This window comes from Peromyscus californicus, unplaced genomic scaffold (assembly GCF_007827085.1).
Source record: "Peromyscus californicus insignis strain IS unplaced genomic scaffold, ASM782708v3 Scaffold_15__1_contigs__length_86483966, whole genome shotgun sequence".
Taxonomy (NCBI): Eukaryota; Metazoa; Chordata; class Mammalia; order Rodentia; family Cricetidae; genus Peromyscus; species Peromyscus californicus.
The window spans coordinates 79,310,620-79,327,339 of record NW_026294447.1 but is presented as its reverse complement, the minus strand read 5'-3'; the positions used below and the strand labels follow the sequence as shown (position 1 = coordinate 79,327,339).

General features: G+C 45.0%; 1 protein-coding gene across 2 annotated transcripts in view; it reads right to left on the bottom strand.

Moving 5' to 3' along the window:
• The window catches only part of Esr2 (estrogen receptor 2), a 52,978-nt gene extending 38,374 nt beyond the window's left edge, over nt 1-14,604 (bottom strand). Inside the window, exons 1-3 of one of the 2 annotated variants that reach the window (XM_052739572.1) lie at nt 13,799-14,604; nt 4,596-5,047; nt 2,845-3,017 (exon numbers count right to left, since the gene is read on the bottom strand). In XM_052739572.1, coding sequence (XP_052595532.1) covers nt 2,845-3,017; nt 4,596-5,014 — 592 coding nt within the window. In that variant the 5' untranslated portion in view covers nt 5,015-5,047; nt 13,799-14,604. The remainder of the gene's footprint in view (nt 1-2,844; nt 3,018-4,595; nt 5,048-13,798) is intronic. The other variant, XM_052739573.1, reaches the window with a different exon arrangement.
• Between the last annotated feature and the right edge of the window lie 2,116 nt (nt 14,605-16,720).

The window sequence follows — 16,720 nt, the reverse complement described above, 5'->3', positions numbered from 1 at the left end:
CACACATATAACAATGAATACTTTTTAAAGGTTTTTATGTATTTGGGTGCTTTGCCTGCATGTATGTCTGTGCACTACATGTGTTCAGTGCCCATGGAGACCAGAAGAGGACATTGGATCTTCTGGGACTTGGAGTTGCAGATGTGGTGTTAGGAATTGAACCCAGGTCCTCTAGAAGAGCAGCCATGCTCTTAATCACTGGGCCACCTTTCCTGCCCCAGGGAATGATTTTTGTTAGTTTGAGACTAGCTTTGGCTATGCAGAGTTCCAGGCTAGCCTGAACTACATTGCCAACCCATGTAAAAACAAGCAAGCAAACAAAAACCTTTCAAATCTGGATTTCAGAAAATCTGAATTGCTCTGGTCACATAGTAAGGACTAGACCAGCTTTGTATTGCTGCAGTGATCACAATAAAAATACTTAGTGAACGTATTTCACCACTACCACTCCACAAATACGTCCACTGCATGGAAGAGGAGCAGGGGGGGTAAGTCAAGTCATAGAAGTAATAAAGGAGCCAGGACAAACAGGTGGCCATCTCTACGGGGTATACCTCAGGGACACATAAAGAGATGGCTCTTTTTTTTTTCTTTTTTTTTAACATTTTTTTAAAAGATTTATTTATTATGTATACAGTATTCTGCCTGCATGTATCCCTTCAGGCCAGAAGAGGGCACCAGATCTCATTACAAGTGGTTGTGAGCCACCATGTGGTTGCTGGGAATTGAACTCAGGACCTCTGGAAGAGCAGTCAGTGCTCTTAACGACTGAGCCATCTCTCCAGCCCGAGAGATGGCTCTTTACCCCGTACCAATTCTCAGCCTTCTGGTGTTACCAGTTTCTCTGCTTGTGGTAAAATGTCCTATTAATCTAGAATCATCAGTGGACAAGTTAAATTGTCACACTCACACCGACAGCCCCCATGTTGTTATTAATTAGCTGAGAACTGGGCACCGCAGTGTGGGTAGAAAAGGAACTCCAAGACAGATCGCCTGAGAGGCAGCCCTAGGGGAGAGGACAGAGTGACAGGACAGAAAGAAGCCAACAAGAAGGTGACCAGGGTGAGGGAGACGCCTCAGTGAGTCAAGTACTGGTGGGACAGGCATAAGGACCCGGGTTCGGGGTCCCAACACCTAGGTGTCCATGCCTGCAGTCACGGTGTTGGGAGGCAGAAACAGGATCCCGGGAGCTTGCCTGGCCGACCAGTCCAGTCTGATCCACAAGCTCCAGGTTCAGTGAAAGACGCCATTCAAAAATGAAGATGGTGAGTGACTGTTCAGTGGTTAAGGGCACTGACTGCTCTTCCAGAGGACTCGGGTTCGATCCCCAGCACCCCACATGGCAGCTCACAACTGTCTAGAGCTCCAGTTCCAAGGAATCTGATGCTGTCGTTTGGCCTCCCTGGACATCAGGCACATACACGGCACACAGGCATATGTGCAGGCTAAACCTTCATACATATAAAATAAAATAATATTTTAAAAATAAAGACTGAGAACAGTAGAGTAAAGTACCTCATATCTATCTGTGGCCTCCACATACATGCACACACACACACATGCATATATGCTCCTACACACATACACACCACTATACACACATGCCACACACAGGTCCATGTGCTCCTCCGCACACACACACACACACACACACACACACACACACACACACAGGCGCATGCACACACACATGTACTCTTCCCCACATAGGCACCCCTCCATATACACAAAAAATAAACACATTTAAAAATAAGAGACTTCAGTAATTCAGGGCTGGTAAGGGGAAGGAAGATGGCTGAAGTGGGCGAAGCAGCAAAGACAGACAGGCTGACCAGCCTTGAAGCCAGGCATACGCAGCTTCTGGTTTATTAAAACAAATGAACAAAAAACAACACAGGCTGTGGGGGTAAAGGCACTTGCTGCCAAGCATGATGGCCTGAGTTCAAGCCCCAAGCCCCACCCAGTGGAAGGTCAGAACCGACTCCAGCACACTGTCCTTTATCTCCACATGTAACAGAAATGGGCTGAGTTTAAGTGTAAGAGCTAGTCAACGGTAGGCCTGAGCTAACGGCCAAACAGTTATAATTAATATTAAGCCTCTGTGTAATTATTTTATAAGCGGGCTGCGGGACTGAGGGGGCTGGGCAGGACCGGAGAAATCTTCCAGCGACACCCCGCCCCCAACACACACACAATAAAAAAAAAAAAATGTTTTGACAGAAAACACATCACGATCAAGTGCACACCAAGTAAACAACTGCCAGCAAAGACTTTGGTGAAGGTCAAGGAGACAGCCTGATACCAGACTAAAAACTAGGGGGTTGAAAAGGCGGTTCCACAAGTTTAAGGAAAACACACGCCTCAAAGTCCACTACAGTTAATTCCCGATTCCTGACCATTTCCATAAATTACGTTTCTTCTCCTTCCCTCAGGAGCCAGCCCACCATCATGACATAAACATGTCCTATATTAAACCTCAGAAAAAAACAAAGACAGACAGACAGACACCCTTCAGAGCTCCTGATGAGCACAGATTTTTTTTTTTTCAAGCAGTATCTTTACAAGGTTGTTCACCCTCGTTTTCCAAGCATCCCCTCCCCAGTTAAGTAATGTAGGGGCGAACTGACCCCTATAATCTCGAGGTTCTAGGGTAGAAACATGCAATCCAAGGACCCATACACCCCCATTCAACCCACTCCCAAACACACACGATCGGCTGAGCTGCTCAAGTTTATGAAGTGTACCAGCCAGGCCAACGGTAACCCTTAAATCAGGTCACCTCTGAGAAATTGCTTGCAAGCCGAAGTGTGAAAACTAAGGAAGAGATGTACCATAGTCTTGTACCTTGAATGCTTCTTTTGAAAAAGGCCTTACATCCTTCGCACGACCAGACGCCATAGTGATACCCAGATGCGTAATCGCTGCAGACTGCACAGAAGTGGGCATCCCTCTTTGAACTTGGACTAGTAACAGGGCTGGCATAACTGCTCCCACTAAGTTTCCTTTTCAGTGTCTCTCTGGGGGAGCAGAGAAAACGGGCATTGTAAAAGGGCACGAAAGAGAGAGCAAGGGCTTTCGGGGGGCATGGGGCGGGGGGAAGTAGCATGAACTTTGCCAAATGTAATCTCTTTGCCTTCCAGGGTTAGGGATAAATACGTTCCAGGAAACCCTGCCATGAGATCACAAAGAGCCATGCAGGGATGCCTGACATTCCAGAGCTAGGGTGGTGTGCCCAGGTCCTCAGGAGGCTGAAGGAGGCGGCTCAGGGCTGGGCTCGGTAGATCTAAGGAGAAAAAGCTCCTCCGCAGAGGAGTGGCAGGGGCAGACGCCCCCTAGCCGCTGATTTTGCCAGGACATGTTTCTTCTGGGAAGGGAGAGAGTAGAGGCAGGACTCATTTAGAAATGATGGAAAACTTTCCCAATGGTTAAGTTTGTCTAAATATTACCAGGACGTTGATGGGAATTTAAGAGGTTAAAAAAAATGTCATCCTTTAACATAGACGTAAGTGAAAAGCATTAATCTTAAGGTGTGGCTGACGGTTTTTATGTTTATCTTACCAATAAATAAAAAGATTAAGGAGAAAAATTTAATAATTGTGTAATATTTTCTCAAAGGTTGTTTTGGTTTGGTTTGGGGCTCAGAGATACTGAGTTTTGGGGTGCTGGGGTGGGCCCAGAGCCTCATGAATGTTAAACACACCCCCTAGCACTGAGACAGGCGCTCCAGCCACTATTTCCTCTAAGTTTTATGACACTATCTGAAAGTAATACTTTTTTTGTTTACTTGTTTTGTTTTTTGAGACAAGATCTCTTGGAACTCACTCTGTAGACCAGGCTGGCCCCAAACTCAGAGATCCGCCTGTCTCTGCCTCCTGAAAGCTGGGACCATACCCTGCAAGCAATGTATTTACTAGTCAGTGTGCCCTAACGTGGCACTCTTCTTCCAGAAATCCATTTCTTCCTACCACTTATTCATATTCCATCCTCTCCCGCCACAGCCATTGTTAACGCTGAAAATCTTATAAATTAGACTGAAATAATCTGTCGTTTGGCCATGCATTTGGAGTTTGGTTTGTTTTAATGTCGGAATTTTTCGATAGGATCCTACAGTTAGTTCCTCATTGATCCTTACAAAGCACGGCCTCAGCTCATCACTAAAGCTTATTCCCATTATCTTTCCTGGCTTCTCACAGCTACTTCATGGAAGTTGTAGTGTTACCATGGTTACTTTCATCCTGGAAACAATTTGTCATCAACGGTAAGTAACCCGTCATTTTTATACTAAGACTCTAATCTGACTGTAAAAAACAAACAAACATTTAAAACCTAACCCCTTCATCAGGACCAAACTGATGTAAGTTTGATGTTTGTTGCATAAAGAGAACATCTGTTACAGTGAACTTTTCCCACAATACCCAACCATAAGCACAACTTTTTAATAAGAACTAGAATATCAGGACTAGGACAGAGCAATATGTCTCAGGTATCCTAAGAGACAAAATAAAGGCCTTGGCTAACACACGTCTCTCTTCCTACTAAACCGTAAAGTGAGGATCGAGGCACCATCCATAAATTGGATGAAGACAGGACTTTACCTGCTCACAGGTAAGGTGTGTTCTAGTGATCTTGCTTCATACCAAGGAGTCTTCTGAGGTTCCGCATACAGAAGCGAGGACTGGCAATGAGTGGCCAAAGGAGAGAGGTGTCCAGAAGTTGGCCACAGCACATTTGGGCTTGTGGTCTGTCGAACAGGCCCACCTTCCAGGTTATTGGCACTGCTGGGGACGCTGTAATTCATCACAGCGGGACTATAGAATGCCATAGCTGAGTATTCATGGCGGCTCTCTACATAGGAGGAAGGGATATAGATGGGGCCGTGCTCCAGCGGCAGGAGGGGCTGGCTGCAGTTGTAGGAAGCAGGGGAATTAAGGCTTGATGGTGAGTTTTTGATATCCATGTCTTGAGCAGGTAGCAGCTGAGAAAACTCCTTGTGAGAAGATGTACAGACGGACATTATGTTCTCAAAGACTCATGGCAGGTGGGATGCCTGCAAAGCAAACCAGGTTCAGTTAGCTCCAGCTGCAAGGGTAACTGATAAGTATTCATTGCAGCGAGGGTCCCGACACTCAAGGAGGATGAGGCAGGAGGATTTCTACTTACAGGCCTGCTTGGGCTACAGAGTGAGACACAGTCTCAAGAAAAGAAAAGAAGAGGAGAGAAGAGAAGAGGAGAGGAGAGGAGAGGAGAGGAGAGGAGAGAAGAGAAGAGAAGAGAGGAGAGGAGAGGAGAGGAGAGGAGGAGAGGAGAGGAGAGGAGAGAAGAGAAGAGAAGAGAAGAGAAGAGAAGAGAAGAGAAGAGAAGAGAAGAGAAGAGAAGAGAAGAGAAGAGAAGAGAAGAGAAAAAAGAAAAAGGGGATGGGAATACAGCGTAGTTGGTAGATCCTTGCCTCACACACAGGAGGCCTGGGCTTTGATCCCCAGCACTACATAAACCAGGGATTGTGGAAGACCTTTGTAAACCCCGTATTCGGGAGGTGGAGGCAGAAGAATCAGAAGTTCAAGGCCATCCTCTTGCCAGGAGTTCAAGATCAACGTGGGATATATGATACTGTAGCTCAAAAAAGAAAAAATAGGGCAAAATGGCTGAATGGGTAAAAGTGTTTGCTGCTCAAGCCTTATGATAGGAGTTCACCCCCAGAACCCATGGTGGGAAGTGAGATTTCCTGAGAGTTGTCCTGGGGAGGCCAACACATACCACAGCACCCATGTCTCCACTCTTTTGCTGTCTCTCTGTCTGTTTATCTCCTTCTGTCTGTCTGTCTGTCTGTCTCTCTTTCTGTCTCTTTCTAACAGAATTTGTTTTAAAAATTCAAGTATTCATATTATCTTAACCATGCGCACGCGCGCGTGCACACACACACACACATATTAGTACAGGACTACAAGTATATCCTGGAAGATATATATGAAAATATTACCTACAAAGGGGTGGAAATGTAAGGTATAGAGTTCTCATTCTCTATTTCATTGACTGTTTTTTTTTTGGGGGGGGGACAGGTTCTTATGTATCCCATGCTGTCCTCAAACTACTTATGTAATCAAAAATGACCTTGAATTTCTGGTCCCCCAGCCTCCACCTCCCTTCCAAGTGCTGGGACTGTATGTATTCACCACCATGCTGAGTTTGTGAAGTACAAGGATCAAACCCAGGATTCTCCACATGCTAGTCAAGCACTCTGCCAAGCAGGCCACATTCTCTTCTCATTCACTTTATTGTTGCTGATGTCAGATAGAAGAATTTTTAAAATATTGTTATTTTATATGCATGGATGTTTTGTCAGCTGTATGGCTGTGCACTACATGTGTGCCAGGTGCCTACAGAGGTGCCAGGAGTCCCCTGGACTACAGTTGCAGAAGGCTGTGAAACATCATGTGGATGCTTGGAATCTGAATCAAACAAGGTCATCCGGAGACGAAGCCAGTGCTCTTAGCTCCGAGCCATCTCTCCAGACCTCAACCATAAGAACTTTCAACCGAAATAATTTATCACAAAATTATATTTGAATCTAAAAACACAGAAATACATTTAGGTATTTTCCCCTAGAACTATATAAGATCAACTGTAAGCTGTTACTGAAAAATAAGACTGAATGGGAACGTCAGTGAGTGAGACTATCACAGTTTTAACATATTAAAATATGCTATAAATCTACAATAACAAAAATGAGGAATTTATCACATAAATAGTCTGACCATAGTGTGACTTTGTCAGTCTATTGCCTCTAAACTTTAAAAGCAGACTTCAATATAGGATTTATACAAAAAAAAAAATAACAGAATTCCTGTAAGACTAAAGTGAGCTCCATGGTTAGCTCAGAAGAGGGCGCTATACAGACAAAGAGGCTTGCTGCGACTTCAGGCCCTGGCAGAGGCAGGCAGTATGAATGTGAGACTCCAGGACCGAGCTTGCCCCAGCCAAAGGTCCAGAATGAAATCCCTTGGCAGCCTGGCAGTCTGCCTGGCAATGGCCTTTTCATAGGCTCCTCTCTGGACCGTGACCCAAAAGTTGAACTGCACAGTTGTCCATTGCCCAAGACTCATCACCCTGACAGCTTCTGCCAAAGGCCTTCTGCACTTTGAGTGCATGGCCTGGCTACTGGCCGCCAACCACTGAACTACGTTTATTGAGAGGGGACTTATTGCTTAATCAGCAACCCTAGATCCTCCAAACCCGCAGACATCACTGTGTGCCGATGGCCAAACCTCACCTTGTGTTTTAAACTCCTTCAGCGTTGGATATTCTCCAACTTGGGTGCTCCCCCTCACCCCTACGGGGCCAAAAGACTCTCTGCATAGTTCATACTTCTCTCTCTCTCTCTCTCTCTCTCTCTCTCTCTCTCTCTCTGGTTTTTCAAGACAGGGTTTCTCTGTGTAACAACCCTGGCTGTCCTGGAACTCGCTCTGTAGACCAAGCTGGCCTTGAACTCTGCCTAGCTCTGCCTCCCAAGTCCTGGGATTAAAGGTGTGTGCCATCACACCTGGCTTATCTCTTCTTAGAGGTAGTATTTCTTTGTATTAAACTTCCCCTGTTGAAGGTATCATAGAATTGTATGTTCTGAAATGACCCAGATTGTTAATACCAACAGAACAGGCAATCATCCAAAGATTCGAAGGTAGGGGAAATCTGGTGGATAATGAGGTCCTTTGGAAGAACGGCAAATGCTCTTCAGTATCTTCAGTATTTCAGCTCTGTTCTCTTACTTCCGTGCACTGTTTGGCTGTATCATCTGAGCATGGCTGACGCTACCAAATCCTTAATCAAAACACATTTAAAGTACTTTAAACAGTGCACTTTCTAACAACTGAGTGCAAAATACATAAGCTCTTGATATGCATAGCAATTGTATTTATACATGAACTTGGGAGGTCATAATTAAAATTTAAATTTCTTGAACATTAAAAAAAAAAAAGTATAAAGAGCCAAAATGGCAGGTCCAGTTTAACATATAAAAATTAGGTCCAAAAATGAGTATGGCCACTCTGGTATATATGCTACCTTTTAAAAGATTTTTATTTATGTATTTATTCATGTGTGCACGTGTATATGTATGTGTACATGTATGTGCAGGTACGTGCACCCATGTACACCCACAGAGGCCAGAGGGGTTGTTGGGTGTCCTCCACTATCCTATCCCCACCTATTCCTTCTGTCCCTAAACCTAGGTTTCAAGTTTCCCTCTGCTAGGATGTAAGCCCAAACCCTAGAGTCTCCTGTCTCCATCTGTCTTGAAGTTGAGACAGCAAGCACATACGGGATATCCAGCTTGTTAGACCAGTGCCGGGGTTAGAACTTCGGTCCTCAGGACTGAGCTTTTAGTCATCAGGTCATCTCTCCAGTCCTACCTGTGTTGTTTGTTTGTTTGTTTGTTGAGTGGGTATTTCATGTAACCCAGGCTGGTATTGAACTTGCTATGAACTCCCCTACCTCCCCGGGTCTACACTTGAAGATGTCCACAATCGTATAAAGTATACGTGGTGCTGTGGATCAAGCCCGGGGCTTTGCGCATGCTAGACACTTTGCCAATGAAGCCACATCCCCAGCCCTTTATGTCCTTTCTATAGAGAATGGCACTGACTGATCCAGGCATGGCGGCACACACCTGTGTTCCTAGCACTGGAATGGCAGAGGTAAGAGTTATAGCTGCAAGTCTGAGGGCAGCTTGTTTTGCATACTGAGTGCCAGGCCATCTTGAGCTATGTACTGTAACCCTGTCTAAAAAAAAAAAGTCAACCAACAAACAGAAAAACACAAAAATGCCACCAAATCTTTCTGAATGCAACCCTCCAAAAGGAACAAACACAGTACTCTGAATTGTCATATGGAAAGCAATTAAATTCAGGAAATTACAAGCCAAGAGAACAGTAAAACTCAAACAAATTTGAACAAAGGACCTCAAGATGATACTGTTAACAAAAACGCAGTTAGCCAGGCAGCAGTGGCACACGCCTTTAATCCCAACACTCGGGAGGCAGAGCCAAGCAGATTTCTGTGAGTTCGAGGCCAGCCCGGTCTACAGAGCGAGATCCAGGACAGGCACCAAAACTACACAGAGAAACCCTGTCTCAGAAACACACACACACACACACACACACACACACACACACACACACACACACAAACAATTAAATGGTAATTGTTTGATATGATTTTAGCATTGTAACCGAACAAGAACTCACTGGATCTACAGGGTCTTAGCTCTTCATCCCCTAAAGGAATGTAGTTAGCACGCCAGCATCCCAAGTTCGGCAGACTCCACAGGGCGGCCATCAGGAACCTTGGCTGTGTTTTCCTCTCATCAGGCCTCTTATTTAGGATTTACTTCCTCTTATTTTTCTGTGTATGAGTGTTTTGCCCGTGTGTGTCTGAGATGTACACTGAGTGTGTATCTGGTACCCAAAGGAACCAGAAGATCTCCTGGAACTAGAGTCACAGATGGTTGTGAGTCACCACATACTGGGAATTGAACCCTGGTCCTCTGAAGAAGCATGAAGTAACTGGGTTGAGAAGATAACGCAGTCAATGAGGTGTCTACCTGCAGGCAGGAAGGCCCTAGTTCAACCCAAGAATCCACGTAAAAGGCTTCATGATGCTCCATACCAGGCTGATGAGAGACTCTGTCCCCAAAAAACCAAGGTGGAGACAAATGGGATGGCTCCATGGGTAAAATCACTTGCTTCATAAGCAGACTGAGTTTGATCACCAGAACCCACAGAATGACAGAAGAGCTGTCCTCCAGCTCCAGACACATGCAGAGTCATGGCATGCACACACCCACACTCTCACAGACATCATGCATAAATAATAATAATAATAACAATAACAATAATAATAAATAAAAAGTTAAATTGGGCAGGACAGATGGTCCAGCGGTTAAGAGTGCTTGCTATTCTTTCAGAGGACCCAAGTTCAGTTTCCAGCACTCACATCAAGTGGCTCACTACCACCTACAACTCCAGTCCAGAGGATCTGATACCTTCTTCAGGCCTCCGCAGAAACCACACACATATGCACATACATGCACATACACACATCCTGATACATAAATAATACAATATTTACATAATAATTTAAATTTAAATTTTTTTTCAAGATGGACAGTGCCTGAAGAAGAGCAGCAACCTGAGGTTGTCCTTTGGCTTGCACACTCATATACACACACATATGTGTGCACATGTGTACCCACACACATACGTGCACGCGCATGCGTGGACGCACACGCACATGTATACACAAAAACAAAGTAATGATCAGTCACGTGGAAAGACTTGAACTTAAAAAAACACTTTCCCTTATCCAGCTGGTAAGTGAACATAAAATTTAAAAACAGCAGAGAATTGATCTCATCATCTCCTTTCACACCCTCAGGTCAGCAGCTCAAATGACCCTGCCATGGAAAGGCATGTGCCAAGATCATTCAGGTCATCAGTCAGCTGCCATAACGATGTCACCTAGAAAACAGAGATCTCATACGTGAGCATATATATCACCAATCCACTTCCCCAGTTTTTCTACCAAGTCCCAGGACGTTCCGTATTGTTGAGGACCACTGCTGGCTGGATGGTAGTTAGAACTACAGTTGCCCTTTGGCCGAATATCTTTTGATACATCCAGATTCACACCACAACTACTTGTCAGGGGCATCTTGGATAATGAGTAGAATGATCACCGATAACAGAACTTTTCTTCCTCAATCACAACCTCGGAGAAGCTTTCGTAGACTTGAGGTTATGCATGGCATGCTAAAGTAGGACCTGGGAAACACATTTGGATCTCAAGCTAAAAAATAAACTTTTTAAAAGCCCAATATTGACAGTGATTTTTATGGAGAAGAAAAAGGTTGGCCCTGGAAATAACACATTCCACAAAGAATAGACAGACATGCAAATCTAGCTGAAGGAGAGAAGTCAGTTACCAGCCAGCCTATATTCATGGGTAGTATAGCACAGGGGATAGAACAGAACACTGGGTGCTAGGCTCCGCTCTTCCTCAACACCAGCTCTTAGACAAACCACAGAAATTCCTTGAACTTTCATATCCTTTTCAGTAGAAATAAGAAAATATTGCGGGATGCACCTTTTCACAGAACTCCGAGGGAGAAAGGAAGTGAAAAGCATTCTGTGAGGCGTCATTATATGGTGAAGAGGATGAAACCAGCCCACTGACGTGCCCCTGGGCACACCTCTCTCATTGGAAAGGATTCCCAGACAATTTAAGATAGTTTGATTTCTGATCATGAAGACTTGCTTCCGAACTTTACTTTTTAAACCTGTGTTTGACGGAAGCCCTGTCACCACAAGCAGTCCCGATAGCTGGGCTGTTAGGAGCCTGTCTGCTGTGGGTGTATAAACAAAATGCCACCTCCCCTGAGTGCCATATTCTGGGCTTGCAGATGCGGTTAACTTTGACAGGTTACCTCCATTCTCCTTCACCTGTCCATCCCACCCCCACCCCCGCCCCCAAGCATCCTATTCAAACACTCCAATTCACACTCACCAAAGAGAATTTCGTGGACAAGAAAAATACATAGAAATACATTTCTCTTCTTCCTCCTTTTTTCTCTAAGACAAGATCTCATGTAGCTGAGGCTGGCCTAAAAACTGCTATGTAGCCAAGGTTGTCCTTAAACTCCCTGATCTTCCTGCTTCTCTATTCTGAGTTCTAGGATTATAGGCAAGTACCACCATACCTGCTCCATGTGATGCTCCAAGGCCATGGAGGCCAGGGCTTTGTGCATGCTAGGCAAGCCCTTTACCAACTGAGCCACATCCCTTTAGTATACCTTTTAAGCATCAAGCATTCTTGATGTGTGCTTCTGTTTAGCAGTTACTACCTTCACATTTATCTTTTCCAAAGCAAAATATTAAGGCCTTCAATCAATTTCATGTTAGGAACAAAGAAAATTTACTCTAAAATAACCATAAAACTGACCACTAATAATTGACTTACATGCAACTCTTTAAAACTTGTATGTGCATCTTCCAAAATGAGAGAAAGCTAAATCCTCTCTAAATTCTTAGACCGGTATTTTTTTAAAAAAAAAAAGCTTAAATTCGACTGTCTGTAAACAATACTGCAATAAGCATAATTTTTCAGATGTCTATTACAATGCACTAACACTGTTACAAAATCTAATGTCCAAGTATTCGGTTTTCAAGGGCTTTGCGTACAATCAACAAAAACTTACCAGCAGATAGTTGATGTTTACACCTCAGAATTGTATGTAATCACTTCCTAATGTGTTCCATACAAGGACTTGAAACATCAACTAAAATTGTATCATGAAATAGATTTTGAAGCAGTACCTGTCGAATTACAGAGTTTCGGTCTTCACAAGGGACATAATGTCTGTTAACGGCAAATTATACATTTGATAGGTTGAATTTAGTACGAAGTTTTACCTTTTTACATTAAACATGCATTCTGAGAAACATCAAATCTGACAAGACCCACCTTGAAATAGTCCTATGGGTGCTTTTTTGTTCATTTCAAACACTTACATATCTTAATTAAAGCTTAAAGGGATACTTTCAACACTGCGTCTGAAATAAGAATTTCAGATTCATCTAGAAAACTACTGAACATAAAATGGAACCCTAAAGTTTCTTCTTTAACATTTAGTGATCTTTTGCTTCAGATAGAATGTCTGTTAGAGCAGTGGTTCCCAACCCTCCTCATGCTGTGACCCTTTAACCCAGTTCCACATGTTGTGGGAACCACACACATACCACACACACACACACACACACCCCCACCACCACCACCACCACCACCATGAAATTATTTTCATTGTTCTTTTGTAACTGTAATTTTGCTACGGTTATGAATTGTAATTGTAACTGTAAATTTTGGAGATAGAGGTTTGTCGTAGGGCTGTGACCCACAGGTTGAGAACCACTCCAGGCTCTCTCAGGGAAAGAAAGGGCACTAAAGTATCCATCACACTCTTTTCATTGTCCCCATATATCTATTTTCTAGTCTTCCCCTTCACTTTTTAAATAACATTTACTCGGAGAGAGAGGAACTATCACCGTGAGTTGGATCATTATAGCAAAAATGAAATTTCAAGTGGAATGCTCACAAAAACCCTTGAAATAGAACAAAACAGAACTCCTTCCTCCGGTGTGCTGTGTGCCCCAGGAAACACAACCCGCCTTCTGAAATGTAAGAAAAACCATCCAGCTTTCTTTCTGAATAGAGCCCCACTCAAATTCCAAGTTTGGTTTCTCACACACAAAAACAACATTCACTTGACCTAATTTTCTACTTCTACTATGAGACAGCCACCGCAGATAATCGTGAAGAAGCAACAGTTAGATAGACTCCTCTCTGGCAAATACGAGAGGTCAGATTTAATGTATCTCAGCCTATCCGGGAAGAATAAATCTATTTCTGACACGACTAAGGATGGCCAGTCGACTCATTATCAGGCCACGATCACCTGCCTGAGACAGGCACATCTTCCCTGGTCCACAATACTCCGGCAAGAAGCGTCATCATTTCATCCACTGCAGGAATCCTCGGAGGAAAACCACGGGGATTTCCTTTCCTTTTTTTTTTTCTTTTTAAGACATTTATATTCACACAACCAACCCAAAAGTGAATAAAATTTGTTTCCAGTAGTGTTCAAGGCAGTTATCCAACCCCCTGCCCCTTTCTTGTTCTAAGTATTGCTGGCTTCCCCGTGGTGAGAATTCACACAAAGTCAATGAAACCACCCTCCGAGCAAAAGGGCACTTACCTAGCAGGTAAACATTCTCTTTTTTGCATTCTCTAAATGCAGGCACGTGCTCTCCTCGGTCTCCGCGCTGCGCGGGACTCCGGGACTCACAGCCACTGGCTGTCGCTCAGCCCTGCAGCGGCTGCCAGACTCTACCCAGAGCGGATGCCAAGGATGCCAGGCTCCCCGCCTCCTCTACTCCCAGGAAGTTTCAAGAGGTGGTTCTAGAAGCCTCGGAGGAGGCAGGGACCTGGGAGTCCATTTCAAAAAAGACCAGCAGCTGGAGAGGCTGCAAAGATTACCCACGACTAACGACTAACGGCGTTAGTGCGTCTTCCTTTTAAAGACCGTGATGAGGGGGTGGGAGGTGAGCTGAAGAGCCCACGTGACCACGAACCCGGAGCCGGAGATCTCCGACACTCCAGCGCTGCGCCTCCAGAGCCACTGCATGTCCACTTCCAGCCATCTCACTGTCACCCACTAGGGACACCCCCTCCCTTCCCAAGAGACTGACAATGGAGGACCGAGATGGGGCCAGAGAATGGGCATTTCTGACCAGGTCCACGGGGATTCTGGAGTTGACAGTGCGAGTCCACACTTCATCCTGTCTCCAGACTTTCACCGACGTGCATGTCATTAAATATTTAAGTCTGACAACTATCCGTGAGAAGCTAGGAACATGGGTAACAGCATCGAAATGGGCAGTAATAACGGGGTGATGAAGACAGATAGATCCCTTGCAGGGAGCGCTAGCTTGAGCCCCGAAAGGCAAGGCCACCGGCTGGAGTGGAGGCGTGGACGATCATCTATCAGAGTCTGGCGGCGCGGGTGGAGAGAGGGAGAGAGAGAGAGAGAGAGAGAGAGAGAGAGGGAGGGGGAAAAGTATTGGGTGAGGTCAGATTCCGGTGCCTCCTGGAATTTACCTGGAGAAAATCCGTCTGCGCTTTTACAGGGCTCCTCCCTCCTTGGCAGCGAGAGTCTCTGGCGCCCCCTGATGACAGCCCTTGTTCTCCCAGCTCTACCTTGTCAGCCTTCCCCATCCACCAGGAAACGGCCCTACTAGGCAAAGGCTGGGTCATACCTTAGGCTTTGAGGAAAAGTTGCCTTTAAGGCAGCCATTGATGGCAAAAGTTAAAAGGGAAGCAAATGACCGATAGGCCAACTTGGTGTCCCACATGTACCTAATTAGTCATCAAACCATCCACACACAGCATGGGGACTTGTTTATAAAAAGGTTTTAAAGGTCTACCTTTTATCTTTTAAATTATGTTGCACGTGGGTATGTGCACATATGTGTAAATGCCCACAGAGACTATAGGTGTGGGATTCCCTGAAGATGGAGTTACAGGAGGGTGTGAGCCCCTGGACATGGGTGCTGAGAACAGAATTCAGCTTCTATGCAAGAGGAGCTCTCTGCCTTCACAGCTGCGCTGTCTTGCCAGACCCCAGACCTGGTTCTTGATGGATGGTAATCTAATAGAGGAAGGCCAAGGTGGCATTTGGAGGGACACTTGTACAACGCCAGCCTCAGCTGTCTGGATGTAACCAAAATGTGCACACACACATTATATGCACATCCAATAATACGTTTTTAATTTTAAAAACCACTTAGAATGCAACATCAGTGAAGGACTCTCCATCAAGAGCCAAGAGACAGGTAAAGGTGGAGGGAGGGGAAAGAAAGCAGCTATGGAGTATCTGCTGCAAGCCGGACTGCACAGCATCTCACTTAATCCTTACACCAACTCTGAGAGGCAGGTAATACTGCCTCCTCCTTCCCATGAGGACTGGAGGCTCACGGAGCTTACATCCGCTATGTGAAGCCACAGATGAGAATGAACCCCGTAGCAACAGTGGTTTTTATACACAGAGATCACTTACTGGACATTTAACTAGACGCTGCTTTCATGAGTGTGTGTGTGTGTGTGTGTGTGTGTGTGTGTGTGTGTGTGTGTGTGTGTCTTAAACTAGATTTCCATTGCTCCGATAAACACCAAGACCAAAAGCATCTTGGGGAGGAAAAAGTTTATTTCAGTTTACAGTTGTAGTCCATAATGAGGGGAAGTCAGGGGAGGAGCCTGGAGGCGGGAGCTGATGTAGAGGCCATGGAGGGGTGCTGCTTACTGGCTTGCACCTCCCAGCTCGCTCAGCCTGCTTTCCTATAGAACCCAGGCAGGACCACCTTCCCAGGACCGGCATCACCTTCAATGGACTGGGCCCTCCCACAACAGCCACTGACCAAGAAAATAGCCCACAGGCTTGCCTACAGGCCAATCTTATGGAGGCATTTTCCCAACTGAAGTTACCTCTTCTCAGATGACTCTCCATTGTGTTAAGTTGACATAAAACTAACCAACACATGTATATGTGTAATCTACTCTATAAACAATGAGCATATAAAATAGTCTTCGTTTGCCTGCCTGCCTGCCTTTCTTTTTTTTAAAATTTTTGAGTCTTATTATGTAGCCCAGGCTAGCCTGCAAATTCAAATGTGCCATGCCTGCCTATAAAGCAAACACTACCATTAATCATTCCAATTTTATGACTGGGAAAATGGATGTTCATGAGGAGTAAGTGACCTTCCTAGGATCACATGGCTTGTGAGTGACTGAGAAGGATTTGAACCTAGGGCAGAGCCTAAAGCCCTGTCCTGTGTCCGTTTAAACCGAATCTGCAGTGGATCAGAAGAAAGTCGACTTGCAGGTTTGTTCTGTGCAGAACACGGATGCCTCCTAACAGAGAAACCCCTCTGCGGCGTCCCTGGCCCCCTGTGAAGCCAGTGTCTACTCAGTTCCAGCAGTGAAGCCCTGGGCTGGGTGTCATGCTTCCTGCCGAAAGCATCCTGCTCGTGGGGGCAGTATGTTCTCACTTTAAAGACCCTCAAACACCCACAATTTGCAGCTTATTACACCAGGCATATCAGTGCAGGACATCTGAAGCAAA